Raw genomic sequence first — 15,505 nt, forward strand, 5'->3', positions numbered from 1 at the left:
AAAAGTTCAGAAGATTCTGTCAGGGCCACTCTAGGTGTCTGATCTCACTGTGGTCACCCCCACAGGCACTGAGCGGCTCAGGCCTGCCTTCGATAACCCTTCCCTCTCCCTCCCACCTTCCCTTCTTCCCTCCCTCCCTCTCTCCCTCTCTCTCTCCTTCCCTCTATCCTTCCTTCCCTCCGTCCTTCCTTCCCTCCCTTCCTCCCTCCCTTCCTCCCTCCCTCCCTCCCTGCCTCCCTCCCTCCCTCCCTCCCTCCCTCCCTCCCTCCCTTCCTTCCTTCCTTCCTTCCTTCCTTCCTTCCTTCCTTCCTTCCTTCCTTCCTTCCCTCCCTTTTTCCTTTCCTCATTCATTCAACTTAGAAAGAGGCTCTCGATGTATCCCAGGCTGACTGGCCTCCAGCTTGCCACATAGTCAAGGACGACCTTGAACTTGTGATTCTCCTACCTCCTGCTGATGAGGTCACAGTCGTGTTCTACCACACCTGGCTTATGCCATGCTGGGGATGGAAGCCAGGGCCTCATGCATGCCAGACAAGCACTGTACCCGCTGAGATCCAGCCCCAGACTGCTCTTTCTCTTTCTGTGTTCTGACCCTCGCTCTGTAGTTCGGGCTGGCCTCACGCGTCACCCACAGCTGGGCCCAGGTGCCCATCACCACGGACGTCAGCTGTGGATGTTAACGGCGCCCGTGACTCTCGAGCTTTGTTTCCGAACAGAAAGCAAGAGAAACATCCCGGCGCTTGCGCAGGAGCTGGCAGCGGCGTGTGACCGAGTGGACACCACCATCGGTCCATCTCACAGCTGTGAATGTGGAATCTGGACCGGCATAGTGAGCTGCAGGGGTGTGCAAGTCCCCGTTGACCCCTCCTGTCTCCACACCCCCTCTTGTGTGTGTTGAGACTGGCAGCCTGGCACAAGTCACCGGTCAAATTAACTCAAGTTTCCTTTGGGGAAAAATATCATCAGTTATTTCATTTGGGTCCATTTTAGCGAATTAACTCATCCAGTATTTTCTCCTTATTTGTTTTAATGGGTCGAGGGCGGAATGTGGAAACAGGAGGCTCACGCCATGGCCTTGGGGGCAGCCTTCCCAGCTTTTCCCTCACGACAAGCCCTCATCTCTGTCGGGAACTTGGGGGAAATGCTGCTTCTCTTGGGCTATGGGGATATAAGCGGGGTTGCATAAAGCGTGAGGACCTGAGTTCAAACCCTGAGCATCCACGTAAAAGCTGGACAGGGTAGTACATGTCTGTAACTTCAGTGTGTGTGGGGGGCGGGGGATGAGAGAGAGGAAATCCCTGGGGTTCTCTGGCCAGTCAGTTCTGGCAATTGGCTAGTCCCGGGCTCAGTGAGAGACCTTGTCTCACAAAATAAGATGGAGGAGCAGCGGGACGCCCAGCAGGTAAACGCGTTGGTGACCTGATGGTGAGTTTTTATCTCCAGGATGAAGTTGGTGAAGGGAGAGAGAACTGACGTCTGAGAGTTGTACTCTGACCTCCAGATGGTGTGCTTTGGCACGTACACAGCATAAATAAAAAGGCAATAAAAATATTATAAAATAATAATGTGGAAACACCAACGTCGACCTCCGGTTTCAATTTCTTTTTCTCTCCAGCTTTAGCGTTTGTTGGGAACTCACCGACAGAGTCCTGAGAAGCCAGCAGGATCCTGGTTGTTTGACCTGACAGCCAGGTCCTTCCAGCTGGCCTCCTTTGGACCACGCAGGAGCCCGGGAGGTGTGGCCAGATGACCTCCTGTGACCTTGCGCGGCTCAGGCACCCGCGTCTCCCCTCCCACTTCCCATTGAATCTGACTCGAGACTGTCTATTTTTTCGCCCACTACCTTTCAACTCAAGTTATGGTTTTATAAATAATATATACTGCAAGCCGGGCTGGGGAAGGACGTTCATTCTGCCCTGAAATATTTATAGCCCACAGTGTCTGCTTTCTTTGCCTCGGAGTCATTTTTTAGAGTGGCGGGTGGAGAGAGACCGCGCCAGGCACATCCTTGACAGCGGCACCTGGAGGAGGGTCCTTTCAGCCCAGCTTCGGGCTGATCTATCCTGTGGCCCTGGAAGGGACGCAGCAGTTGTGCCTGGGGACACTTCCTTGGCCCAGAACTCTTAAATCATCTCAGATGGCTCAGCGCTGTGACAGACTTAGCGCCGCTGTCCTGGGGATGGACGGGCTTTGTAACATGTGTCTGGAATAATAACACAGTGCATCAGGAGTTGGGATCCGTCTGGAATCCTGAGTCCTGTCCTGGCAGGTGGGTGCTAGAACTAAGTACTTTACAGAAGGGGAGAGGAGGCAAGCACAGAGGGCAGGGCACACGTGATGAGTAACAAAGCTGCGTGTGTCTGTCTGCTTTCCTGTGGGGGTGACTACAGTGTGACTGGACACGTATGCTATCCCTGATGGAATCCCTTCTTGTTTAATGTTGTTTTCAGTTCTAGGGATTGAATCCAAGGCCTCCCTATGCTAAACTATTAAACCATGCTTCTAGCCCCTCACTGGGGGTTCTAGGCAGGGGCTCTACCACTGAGCCACACCCCAGCCCCTCACTGGGGGATTCTAGGCAGGGGCTCTACCACTGAGCCACACCCCAGCCCCTCACTGGGGGATTCTAGGGAAGGGCGTGGAGGCTGAAAAGGTGCTGAAATAGTCAGGAAGGCACTGTGGCCCTCTCAACTCTGTTAGCCACTGCTGTGTGGGCCTGAGGTATTTACCCTGGGCAGGTGGCACAAGTGTAGTCCCAAAATGTGGGAGGTTGAGGCAGGGGGATCATGAGCTTGGGATAAGGAAGGAAAGGAGGATGAAGGAAAGGAGGAAGAAAAGATAGAGGAGAAAAGGAGGAGGAAGAAGAGAAGATGGAAGAGGAACAGGAGGAAGGAGAGGAATGAAGAGTTTTGTTTTTTGATACAGGGTTTCTCTGTATAACTCTTCTGGCTGTCCTGGCATAGCTCTGTAGACGAGGCTGGCCTCAGACTCACAGAGATCCACCTCCCTCTGCCTCCCAAGCACTGGGATTGAAGACATATACCACCATCACCATGGCTGTTATATTTAGCTGATGGGAACCCAGGTGTCCTCTTTTCTGACAGGCGGTCTGAATGTAGGCAGACCCTGACTCAACCCTCCAGTCCTTCTGGGGTACCTTGGAGTCATCCTTCCTCCATATGTCTGGGAAGAGGTGCAAGCCCCACCCACACACCTCCAGATCTGGTCACACCCAAATAAAGAGGAACTGAAATGAAGAAGCAGAGCCCCTGAGTTCCAGAGCGGGGGTCAGATGGATCCACAGGGAGGGTCACTTTAAACACAGGGCGTAAGTATGAGTCTCCTGCGTGTGCGTGAGGAGCCAAACACTCGTCACAGAAGATAGTCGCAGGAGAACTGAAGATGGGAGCGTGATTCCACCAAGGCGCGGTGTACGCATCGCTAGTGGATACCTGCGTGGGCTTCTCAATCACGGGAGAAATTAATAACCTGAAGCTGGAGACAGAGGCTTCCAGAAGGGACATGATGCCTGTCTCTCTTCTTATAGCTCTGTCTCTCCTCCCCATTTCCTCTCTCCCTCTCTTCCTCCCTTCCTTCCATGCTCCTCTGTGTGTTTGTGCGTGTGTGTTCTGCGTACATACATAAGCACATGGGGGCCAGAGACCTACCTCTCTCCAAATTATTTTTTGAGACAGGGCCTCTCACCAAACCTTCAGCTCACCAGTTCGGCTAGACTGAGCAGCGGGATCTGCTGACCTCTACTTGATCTGGGGCTATAGATGTGCCCCCATGTACAGCGTTTTACCCAGGGTTGGGGATTCAAACCCAGATCCTGAGGCTTGTGTAGCAAGTGTTTACTGACTGAGCCACCAGCTGGACACAAAGCAGGTTTCAAAGCATCTACTGCTGTTCCAGTTCTCTGGAGGAGAGGCGAGGGCACGGGAGTCAAGTAGATAACCACCATATAAACAGTGCTTATGCACTGTGTAGATTCAGTATATTTCACAAATAATTTCACCAAAAACCTCAGACACAGAAGCAGGAAGGTGGCCCAGTCAGCGAGAATAACGAGTTTCTCTCTAAACAAATAAATTGGGATGGCACCCAAATCAGTAGGAAAGACGAATCGGTCCTTTTGAATTTGGGCTTTTCCCCCAGATAGCATTGACTTCTGCAGACAGTGTAGGCAATATCTCCACCTAAGAGCTTCATTTCATCTTAAGAGTCTCTTTGAACTAGGCATGGTGGAGGCGCACTCCTACGTCACCACGGTAGGCGCTGGGAGATGCTTCCGCTGGTAAAGTATTTCTTTTGCATGAGGATCTGAGTCTGATTCCCCAGAGCTAACTTTGTAAAAAGTTGAATTTTTTTCATATATATAAAAGCATGATAGCACACACCTTTAATCCCAACACTCAGGAGGCAGAGGCAGGCAGATCTCTGTGAGTTCGAGGCCAGCCTGGTCTACAGAGCAAGTGCCTGGACAAGCTCCCAAGCTACCCAGAGAAATCCTATCTTGAAAAACCAAAGCTTCATTTCCCTCTTGGTGCCTAGGTTTTGGCCACAGGTCCTATTTTTCTTTCTTCTCCGTCTCGTTGCTCTTATCCTATTAATTTTCTCAGGACTTTTTTTTTTTTTTGGATGGGGGAATTTCTTATCTTTTGCTGGTTTCCTGCCAAGAGCTCATTGCTCCTGGGTACGTGTACAGTCTCCAGTCACAAGCATCCCGAGGCAGGGAACTCCTTCCTTCTCCACGGCTTCCTTATTTGAACATTTCCTTCCCCGAAGCCTTTCACCACTGTTCAGAAATCTGGGACAGAGACCAAGGCCCAGTGACACCCTCTCCTTTGGCAGATGTTGACAGATAACAGCTGGATCCTCCTCACAGGAAAAAGGCTTCCGTGTCTCACACCTTGTTACTGCTGTTCACTCCAAAGCCGGTTCGCCTCCCTCCTATCTCTGCAGCAGCGTGAGGACTTTGGAAACTTGGGGAAATGTGTGTCTAGGACTTTGGGTGGGCTCAGATGAAAGGCTGACGGGCCAGGGGAGGCAGCTCAGTCAGCCATGTGTAACGTTCTTTTTATCCCCATATCTCACATTTAAAAAAGACAAACAAGCCAGGCATGCTTGTTTGAGATTGTAGTCCCAGAGCCTGCAGACAAGCAGATCCCCGGGGCTCACTAGACAGGCAGGAGATGTGGCTCAATTGATAGAGTGCTTGTCTAGCACACGCAAGGTCCTGGGTTCGATCCCCAGCGCCCTATAAATTAGTTCTGGTGATTCAGTCCTCTAACCCCAGCACTTGGGAGACGGAGGCAGAGGGATCAGAAGTTCTAGGTCATCCTTAGCCACAGAGTCAACGTAAGGGCAGCCTGGGTTACATGAGACTCTGTCTCAAAACAAAAATGAAGCAAACTAAGGGTGGACAACATCAAAGGAATGACACCCAAGGGTGGCCTCTGGCCTTCACCCATATGCACACATATGTGTACTTGCACATACATAAACAGGTATGTACAGAGAGAACACAGACATACACATAGAGACAGACAGACAGACAGAGACAGGCAGAGACACACGCAGAGGCAGAGAGTGTGAGATGGGGGAAAGGTAGGAAGCTGGACCTGGACTTCTGAGGGATCTTGAAACAATAGATAAGGCAGAGTGTGGTCTCCGGGTTCTATGAGGCCCAGGCTGACTTTGCAGACTTCTGAGAGGTGTTACCCGAGGAGGAGGAGAGTAGAGGAAGTAGGTCATTAAGGGTGGGTCTTCAAAGACTTGTCTGCCTGGAATTCCTCACTCACTGTTGCTCCTCTTTCTGCTTCCTGTTTTTCATGAAGGGTGCAGCTTCCTGGGTTTTCCATCACATTACTCTGCCTTGCCTCAGGCAAGACAATGGAGCCGTCTAACAATGGACTGATTCCGTGAGTCAGAACAAACCTTTCTTTGTTTCACATGTTTGTATCAGGTGTTTTGTTACGACAATGAAAGGCCTAACAACGTGTTTGGAAACTTCCTGGTCAGAGGACTGTAGACGTAACTTGTTTCCCTTCCTGTCTCCATTTCCTGAAAAGATTTTTTTTTTTAATTTATGGGTGTGAGTGTGTGTCTGTGTATGCCGTGTCTGAAGAGGCCAGAAAAGGATGTCAGACCCCCTGGAGCTGCCTGACTGTGGAACTGAACCAGGGTCCTCTGGAAGATCAGCAAGCACTCTTAACCACTGAGCCATCTCCTCAGACCTAGTCCCCCATTTTTAAAGACTCCAGAATGCTGACAGCTTAAAATACTCACACCATGTTGTTCACAGCAAAGACATCGGCTTGTGTTATGTTTCTGTCCACTCTCTTTCTCATTTTTCCCTGTCTGCATCTGTCATTGGAACTCTTCCACTGTCGTCGTTGAGAATATTTGCCTTTTTAGCCTTAAACTTTCCTTAGCCCCGTCCATAGGCTGAGTAGGAAAACTGGAACTAAACAACGTGTTTGTTGCTGGGAATATGTGAGTGCTGCCTACTGGGAAACTCGGTGGTCTGTGAGCATGGTTTGTTTTGTTGCTGTGGCCTTTGAAGGGCTCTAGCAGGCCTGATCGTGGCAAGCATGGCTCTGGCAAACCTTGCCCTGCCCCCATTCCCTCTGCCTTGCTAAACCATTAGATCGTGTTTCTAAAGCTAGCCACCAAGGTCTATCCCCTTATTTGGCTACTTCTTCCTCCTGAGGCTGACCACCAAGATCCAGCTATCAAAGTTCTGAAGTCCAGCAATCAAGGGCCCTCTTTTGGCTCACCTAATTAACATGTCCAAGCAAAACAAAACAACTTGTTGGTGTTAGCCTCTCCCACCCTGGAGGTGGCAGTAAATATTCCTTCCCCCTCTTCTTTGTTCCTTTTTCCTTCCCCCTCATCCTCTATCTCCTGTCTTTGTCTCTTATTCCCTGTTCTTTGTCCCTCTGGGGCAAACAAATCTTTGTGCTGAGAACTTGGCCTTGGTATGTCTTGTGCTAACGCTGGTCTTTTCAGCTTTTCCTCCTGTTCTTATTCATGACACAGATTCTAAATGTTCTTTTGCTTCGATTAGTTGCCTTTTAAGTTGTTCTAAAGTTTCAGGAAAAGTATCAGATCTATAAAATCCTCCGTCCTCCCTGGACTCTTTCTCACTGCCGTTTTGCTCTCATGTATCCTCTTTGCTAATCTGGATCCTGTCATCCAGGGCTACTCTTTGTTATTCCCCTGGGCTGGGCCACTTTTGTGTGAATCCCATTTCCTTCTCTTTCTTGAATTGTTTATTCTTTCCTTCCTCTGGAAGGAATTGACAGGTGTTTTGAAAGTTTGCAAGTCTCAAAATCCACCTGTGGTGCTGGCTAATTTAGTTGGGTATAGAATTCAGGGTTGCTGGCTAGTTTAGCTGGATATAGAACAGGCATACGCTACTATGTCCCACGACTCTTCATTTTTTTCCCCTCTCCTTCCACGTGATTCATATACCCAAGGACCTGTTGGAGTCCAGGAGCCTCTACTGTGGAGGGTCTCCAACCAAGTATCAGGTCATTTGCAGATCTTGCTAGTACATGGTTTTCAGACACAGAAAGACAAATACCATGAAAGACAAGTATCACGTGTGTTTACTTGTATAGAAACAAAATAGTTGATCTCAGAGGAGAAAAGGTATGATAGTGATTGCTGAAGATTAGAAAGTGGCTAGAGAAAAGAGAAGATTGAATACCAAAATATATTTCCAAAATACAGTCAAATGGGAGAATAAGTTCTGGTGCCCTACAGCACAGTAAATTGACTATCATTTACAATGACTTATATATTACATGTATAGAATATTATAATATATATGTAAATGTTCTGATATTGATGGTTTAATATATGCACAGTTCTAAATATACAATATACAGGCTTGTGCATGTAGGGCTCTCATGATTATTATTATTATTTTTTTTTTTTTAGATTTTTGAGGCAGGGTTTCTCCATAGCTTTTTGGTTACTGTCCTGGAACTAGCTCTCGTAGACCAGACTGGCCTCGAACTCACAGAGATCTGCCTGCCTCTGCCTCCTGAGTGCTGGGATTAAAGGCGTGCGCCACCACCTCCCGGCCCTCTCATGATTATTCTTTCACTGGGACACCTCTGCCATCTTTACTCACCAGCTACTGCGAGAGTGAAGAAGGTTCATGAAGGTAGTCTGCCTTGTTTGGATAGGAGAGTGGGGATACATTAGGGTATGTATGGAGAGCCGGATTAAAGAGGCAATGATGTTGGCATACATTCTAGAGCACAGAGAACTCCTGGAGCCTTAGTTTGACTACTTCAGCCAAAGCCTTACCTGGAAAAGAGTCCAGATGGCTGGGAGATCCATCTCTGTGCATGGTGGTTACCTACTCAGAGTGCAGCTGGACAGCTGACATCCCAGGGTGTGTGAACTTGGCTGTTTTATGGTAAAAATAAATGTTATTGTAAAACATTGCAGGTCCCCGAGTAGCAGCAGTGGGCAGTGGGAATGAGACTACGGTGGTCCACAAAGGCAGCTGGTCCCAGGCAGGTAGATAGAGGCAGAGATCTATTAGAGATCTATCACCATACAGAGTGAGGTTGGATATTTATTTAGTGGGGTTATGGAGGGGAAAGGGGGAAGGGGAGAAGGGAGAAGAGCAGAGAGAGAGAGAGAGAGAGAGAAAGAGAGAGAGAGAGAGAGGAGGAGGAGGAGGAGGAGGAGGAAGAGGAGGAGGGAAGGGGAAAAGTAGGGAGAAGGGAGAGAGGAAGAAGCTGCCTCTTTGGGAGAGAGACAGAAAGGAAGGAACTCAGGCTGGAAGTGGAAGGAAGATCTGCTTGCCTCAGCAGACAGGGGCAGGAATGGGCAGGGCTTGTCTCTTAAAGGGACAGACAGACCATTACATTCTTATCTCTTTTTTATAAAAAAAAAAGGTGGGAGGTTAGCACAACAGGTTAAAGGAATTGGGATGGTGGATTCTCAAGACTGCTTTCTGCTTATTTGTGGGTGTCGTCTTGTGGGGAGGGGCCTGAGAAAACTGGGTGCTGGTCACATCCTGGCGTAGCTGGTCTCTTTGCTCCTGTCTGGTGTTTGTGGTATGAAAATGTCTGGTGTCTCTTATACCTGTTTAAGGTATTGGCAGAACAGAGGACAAAGTTAAGCTTTAGGGCCAGGGAATTGAGGGGGGTGTATTTGACCTGTTTAAGGTGGGTCCTTCAATTCAACTCCCTGGAACTCACAAGAATTCTTTTGGCTTGTGAAAACATCAGAATGACTGTGACAGATGTTTTTGCACAATGAAAAGTGTTTTTAAGACTATGGAAGGTAGTTTGAGAGAGATTTGATATCTAGTACTTGTTGAAATTTATTTGGTGAGACTGTCCTTTTAAACAACAAAACCTCTCATCTGTCAAACTGCATCAGAGGTCTTTGAGAAAGATAAAATTTTACTTGAGTTATTGATTAAAAAACAACAGAGAACTTACTTGGTTGGCACCTATGGTCGCTGAGGGTCATATATGCCTTTTGCTGTTTAGCACAGGGCCTGCCAGGCTCCAGATGATCCCGTGGGCTAAGAAATCTGTTAGAAAACAGGCCTACCTTGACCTGAGCAGCTAGGCTGTCGATTCCAGCAATTCTGTCCGCTGACTGGTGATCTTCAGTTTAGATGAAAGGCAGTTTTGCCCAGTGATCAGCACTTGACAGTTGAAGCGAATTATGGATGGACATTGCTTTTTGCCCATTTCTTTTCTGTCTTCTTTGGAGGAAGTAGAGTGCTGCTGCTAGGAGCCAACCTGTCTTTTTTTGTTATGAAAAGTCTTTTAATAACTAAATAGTTAAATGCCATATTCCCCGGATCGCTGAGCAGTCGAGGGCTGTTTACTGGGTATAGATGAGCTATAACTACAGTATAGGAACTGCCTGGAGAGCTGAGACCAAGCTTGACCATACCAGCTGTCAATTTAACACGTAAAGCAGGGATGGATTAAGAGACTTAAAAGTACATACCAATTTAAAATATGAGACTTATTGTTTTGTAGTTTGGAATGAGATACAATGAACAGACAATTATAACATTTAACAGTAAACATAGGTGTATTTAAGTTACATGTATGTACACATAGAATGAACAGGAATTGGGCAAAGTGGATGCTTTTGGTGGGTCCTACCAAAGGCATGCCACTGCACAAAACACACATGCAACAGAGCCAGCACCAGGGAACCAGGCAGGAAATACCTCATTAAAGATGGCAGGACTTGGTCACCTGACCTGGTGGTGAAGTCACCTTACCTCACTTAAGATGGTGGTAAGATCACCTGACCTCAGTCAAAATGGCAGCAGTCACCTGTTGCATGAAGAAGCCAATTTTTTTGAGACACATGAGTTTTAAACATAATAACAAGAGGGACCTAGAGGTGTGATCTGCCCTGTTGCTGAGCCATCACGCCACAAGCTGCGGTGGGGAGCTAGAATTGAAAACAATTGCCTCATGGACTTGCCTAATCTTGTCATTTCCATGGGACCAGCAGTAGCGGTGGCAGGGACAGTTTGAGGAAAAGCAGAGCCGGTGGGACACCAGCAGAGCATTCATAGGCAGGTGGCTGAAGTTTGAGGGTTTACACCATAGCTGAAAGTGTGAAAACCCGCAAAAAGACCACAGGGCCTATAGCAGGACGGCTCGTCTCCATAAGCAGGGTGTTGGTAAAACGGCGACACTGCAAAGCCTGTAGGAATGTGTCTCTTCTTTGTAGGCGGGGTGTTGAAGCCTGACTGACTCCGGTCCGGGCAACTCAGAAGCTAGAGGCTGCTCTGAGCAGTCTCTCATGGCGGGGACCACTTCTGAGTGGTCCAAAAGAAAAGAAAAAAAGAAAGGAGACAGAAAAACCCAAGGGACTGGGGCCCCAAATCGCATGCACCACATGCACCATACAGTGTGCAGTGCTAGCATGGGAGGCCATCCTGCTTAGTCTGGTCACGTTTTCAGCTGTGGGAAGCAACCAGAGATGAATGTCAGTGAAGGGCTCAACTGTAGCTGTGAAGGCTGTGGTTGGGGGATGGAAGGAGAGAACTCACCACCGAAGCCACTAGTAGATAGAACACAGAGCTGTTGTAAAGAAACCTGGTTCCAGAGCCCAGGGTTCCACGTGCCCTCAGCAGGCCCTCCCGCGGGCAAGAGGGAACATGGAGAGAGCCTGGCTGAGTCCTGAGCACCAAATGTTATGGCAAAAATAAATGTTATGGTAAAACGCTGCAGGTCCCCAAGTGGTGGCAGTGGGCAGCAGGCACAAAACCATGGTGGGCCACAAATGCAGCCACAAAGGCAGCAGGTCCCAGGCAGGGAGCTGCACAGCAGGTGAGAGGCAGAGACATGGACAGGTATGCCATGCAAAGTGAGGTTGGATATTTATTTAGTGGGTTATGGAAGGGAAAGGTAGAACGGGGAGAAGGGAGAAGAGCAGAGAGGGAGAGAGAGAGAGAGAGAGAGAGAGAGAGAGAGAGAGAGAGAGAGAGAGAGAGAGAGGGGAGGGAAGGGAAGAAGTGGGGAGAAGGGAGAGGGAGAGAAGCAGAAGCTGCCTCTTTGGGAGAGAGACAGAAAGGAAGGAAGATCTACTTGCCTTGGCAGACAGGGGTGGGAGTGTGAGGGGCTTGTCTCTTAAAGGGACAGAACAAACCATTACAGGCTGGATACCTATATTCTGTAATCCCAGAGGGCCATGTCCTTCATATCAAGAGTCACCACGGTAGGAGCTGGGAGATGGTTCTGTTAATAAATAATTTTCTGTGCAAGCATGAGGACCTGAGTCTGATCCCCAGAACCTATTTTTTTTTAAAGCTAGATTTTAAAAAAGCAGGATGGTGCAACACCTTTAATCCCAGAACTCAGGAGGTAGAGGCAGGCGGGATCTCTGTGAATTCAAGACCAGACTGATCTACAGAGTGAGTTCCAGGACAGCCAGGGCTACACCGAGAAATCTTGCCTTGAAAATAACTCCCTGTCCCGCAACCAACCAATTAAAAAACTAAAAAAAGTTGACTGTGGTGGAGTCCTCTTGTAATCCCAGAACTTGGGGCAATGGAGTCAGGCAGATCCCTGGGGTTTAGAAAACAGCCACCTAGCCTACCTGACAAGTTCCAGGACTGAGAAACAAAACAAAACAAACAAACAAAAAAAGTGGATGGTGTCTGAGGAAAAAAACACACCCACATACACACGCACTCACATGAACACACACACACACACACAGTCATTATTGTATAATGGATCGGGAAGTATGGGAAGCCATGGGTACTCCCTGTGAGCCTAGGTACTCCGGGGTGTGTGTGTGGGGGGTGGTCAGAGTTCTGCCCTGGTGTAGTGGGTGGGGTGGAAGCAGATTCTATACCATGTGACTCAGGGCTGTTATGTGGGTATTTATTGGAACAAACAGGTTTTGTGTGCATTTCGCGATCTTAGCATCTTTAATTTGTCGCACAACAAATTGGAGAAGATTTAGCATGTATTTAATTAATTTGACGAAAATAGTTCAACAACTGTAAACAAGGCTGAGCAGAGACACTTGCATGTTCCCTGGAAAGCAGAACCTTGGCTCCTCCAGAGAGCAGAGAGGGCCGGGTCTTGAGATGGATTACTGTGCCTGTGTTGGCTCTCTGTGGAGGGGGGCACAGGCTCAGCACTAGGGTGTGGCTAGGGAGCTGGGATGGAGGCTTAGGTAAGTCTTGGTAGCAGGTCTCCTGACAATCCTGACCTTCTCATGAGGAAGTGATAAGAACCCCTGTTGGACCTCCTGGGTCCTGGGCATGAGGCCCAGTGTAACTTCCTGAGCCCAGATCGAGTTTGGGGACCCGTCTCTGGCTACCCGACCTAGGCCCCCCTCTGCCTAGACACCACTAATGTGGCAGAAGATTATTGGCCCTTGTTCCTTGATCAGCGTTGGCCCATCCCAGGCTTCTCCACCCCCATCACAACCCTATGTAAGTCCCTGCTTGATACCCTTAAACAAGTCTGCTTTGAAAGACTCCTGATTCAGTGTGTGTGTTTCTCCCTGGTTCCCCGGGTGGGGGGGGGGGAGGCCTGGGTCACGACACTCACCATCCCCTTCAGCCCCACGGAGAGTCTGGCGGGTCCAGCTCTGCCTGCCCCTCCCCCCTCTTGCTGTCAGAGAAGCCCGCAAACCCCTACCCCACCCCAGATTTCTGGCGCTTCCCGGAATCAGTAGCTAGAAATTCCTAGAGTTCATTGAGCCTCTGTCCTTCAAGGAGAAGTTTCCCCCCAAATAGTCCATATTAATTGGGGATTGAGTTTGGGGGTTGGGGAAATGGCTGTTCATAAAATGTCTGCATGACAAACATGAGGGCCTGCGTTTGAGCCCCAGGACCCACATAAAGAATTGAGCACAGTGGTACACTCTTGTAATCCTAGTGCTGGGGAAGTAGAGACAGGATCCTCGGGCTCACTGGCCAGTCAGTCCCTAGTCTCAGTGAGAGACCCTACTTCAAAAGCCAAGTTGGGGCTTGGGGAGTGGCTCAGCAGTTAAAATGCCTATCGCAGAGTATGAGGACCCGGGTTCAGGTCTCCAGCACCTTGTAAACAGCTGGGCATGTGGCATGCATCTGTAACCTCAGCGGCAAGGGGTGGAGACTGGAGGACCCCTGGGACTTGCGGGCTAGCCATTCGAGGGTCTTGGGTGACCTCCAGGTTCAGTGAGAGACACTTAAAACAAAAACAACTACAGCAGGGCTGAAGAGATGGCTCAGTGGTTAAGGGCATTTGTTGCTCTTGCAGAGGACCCAGATTCAGCTCCCTGCATCCATATGGTGGCTCACAACCATTCATAATTCCAGCCCTGGGGGAATCCAATGCCCTCTTCTGACATCTGCAGGCACTAGGTACACACGTGATATACAAACATACAGGCAGGCAAAATAGTCATAAAAGTAAAATAAGTCTAATAATAATAATAATAATAAAGCAGAGATTAATAGTGGAGACATCTGTCTTTATGGGTGAGCACCTCTCCCCACACAAAACAAGGTGGATAGCTCCAGAGGATCAGCACTTGAGGTTGACCGCTGGTGTGTGTGTGCGCGCGTGCGCATGTGCTTGTGCCCAAGAATGGTATAAACAGTGGGGGAACTTGGCATATAAGAAGTCCTGAGATAGAAGATTATATATATATATATATTAACTTAAAAATTATATATATAATATATAAACTATATTATATATATATTTCTACAATGGCCTCAGTTCCTCTTTTTTCTTCTCTTCACGCCTTTAGGCACTTGCCTCCTATCTTGTATCTTTAAAGCCCCAAGACAGCTGCTCCATCCACATCTCAATTCCACACACAAACAACGCAAGCTAAGACACACCTTTCTAGAAACAGCATGCCATGTCTTTTTACATGACATAGGCAATGATTTAATCACCTTGTCTCTGTCGTCATTGGGGGTGAGGGCTGTAGTAGCACTTTTTGGGGTTCACTAGGTGCCCAGGATGACCTTGAACTCACCCAGGCCTGCAATTTGTTCGGTAGCTCAACCTATCTTAAGCTTCTCCGACCTCAGCCGCCTGAGTAGTTGGGATGAAAGGCTTGGACCACCAGGCAAGACTCAAAAAACAGAAGTAAAAGTGGGTTGGGGGCATGGCTCCGTTAGGTAGACCACGTGTCTAGAATCTACCAGTGAGGAGCTGGGGGTGTGGCTCAGGGGTTAGAGCCCTAGTATTAATAACCCCGAAAGCTAGCTAGGGCTGGGGCAGGCTAGTAGAGTCTCTGCAGTTTCTGTATTAATCCAAACTGTTCCCAGGTAAAAGCTGTGTGCTGGGGATGCGCGCCTTCTTTGTTCTCTCTCCTGTCAGGCCCCAGCTTGTGGTGGGAAGCTGGGCTCAAAGAATGGCTAGAACGGCTTGGGGTCAGGCTGCAGGAGGCGTCTGTACCTGGGGAGAGGAGTCTCACCTGTGGGTGTGAAGGGGCTGGGTGGCTAGGCCCAGAGTGTGTCCTTCCCCATACCTGGCAACTTGGCTAGTCGCTCAGTCAGGAGGGCGGATGTGGCTCAATATAATTATAGTTTGTTCGGTTCATAGACTGTCAGCTGGGGGCCCCCAGGGGAGGGTGGGAGGAGGCTTTGGGCAGCATAAAGCTCCCATTAGTACAGCAAATTGGGCCTGTTTGGCAGTCTGTAGGTCTTGGGGAGGCCTCAGACCCGGCCCTGACTGAGCTGCCCTGTGTGGAGGATGCTTGCAGGGTTGGTATTGATTGAGATCCTGGGTTGTTCGGCTCCCTTTTGAGATGGATGGGCTTGGTCTGCACTAGAAACACCGTGGCCCCTTGAATGCACCCACCTATATTCCAGGCCTCAGTTTCCCCAGCTGCCCAAGGAATAAGGTTTACCTGGCTCTTGGGGGAAGAGAAAGAGAATCAAGATCTGGGTTTGGCGGTACATGGCTGCCCTCTCAGCATTTGGGAGGATGAGGCAGGAGGATGGCAATTTCTGGTGGATTCTGGACTACCC

At 49.0% G+C, this 15,505-nt stretch overlaps 1 protein-coding gene across 1 annotated transcript in view; it reads left to right on the forward strand.

Annotated features, from left to right (window-relative positions):
• The first annotated feature begins 4,803 nt into the window (after positions 1-4,803).
• Positions 4,804-15,505, forward strand: part of Myl10 (myosin light chain 10) — a 33,384-nt gene continuing 22,682 nt past the window's right edge. Inside the window, exons 1-2 of the mRNA XM_050127904.1 lie at positions 4,804-4,940; positions 5,841-5,924. Of these exons, the coding sequence (XP_049983861.1) occupies positions 4,855-4,940; positions 5,841-5,924 (170 nt within the window). The 5' untranslated portion in view covers positions 4,804-4,854. The remainder of the gene's footprint in view (positions 4,941-5,840; positions 5,925-15,505) is intronic.

This window comes from Alexandromys fortis, unplaced genomic scaffold (genome assembly GCF_014885135.2).
Source record: "Alexandromys fortis isolate MF-2015 unplaced genomic scaffold, M_Fortis_MF-2015_v1.1 scaffold_291, whole genome shotgun sequence".
In the NCBI taxonomy this organism is placed as follows: domain Eukaryota; kingdom Metazoa; phylum Chordata; class Mammalia; order Rodentia; family Cricetidae; genus Alexandromys; species Alexandromys fortis.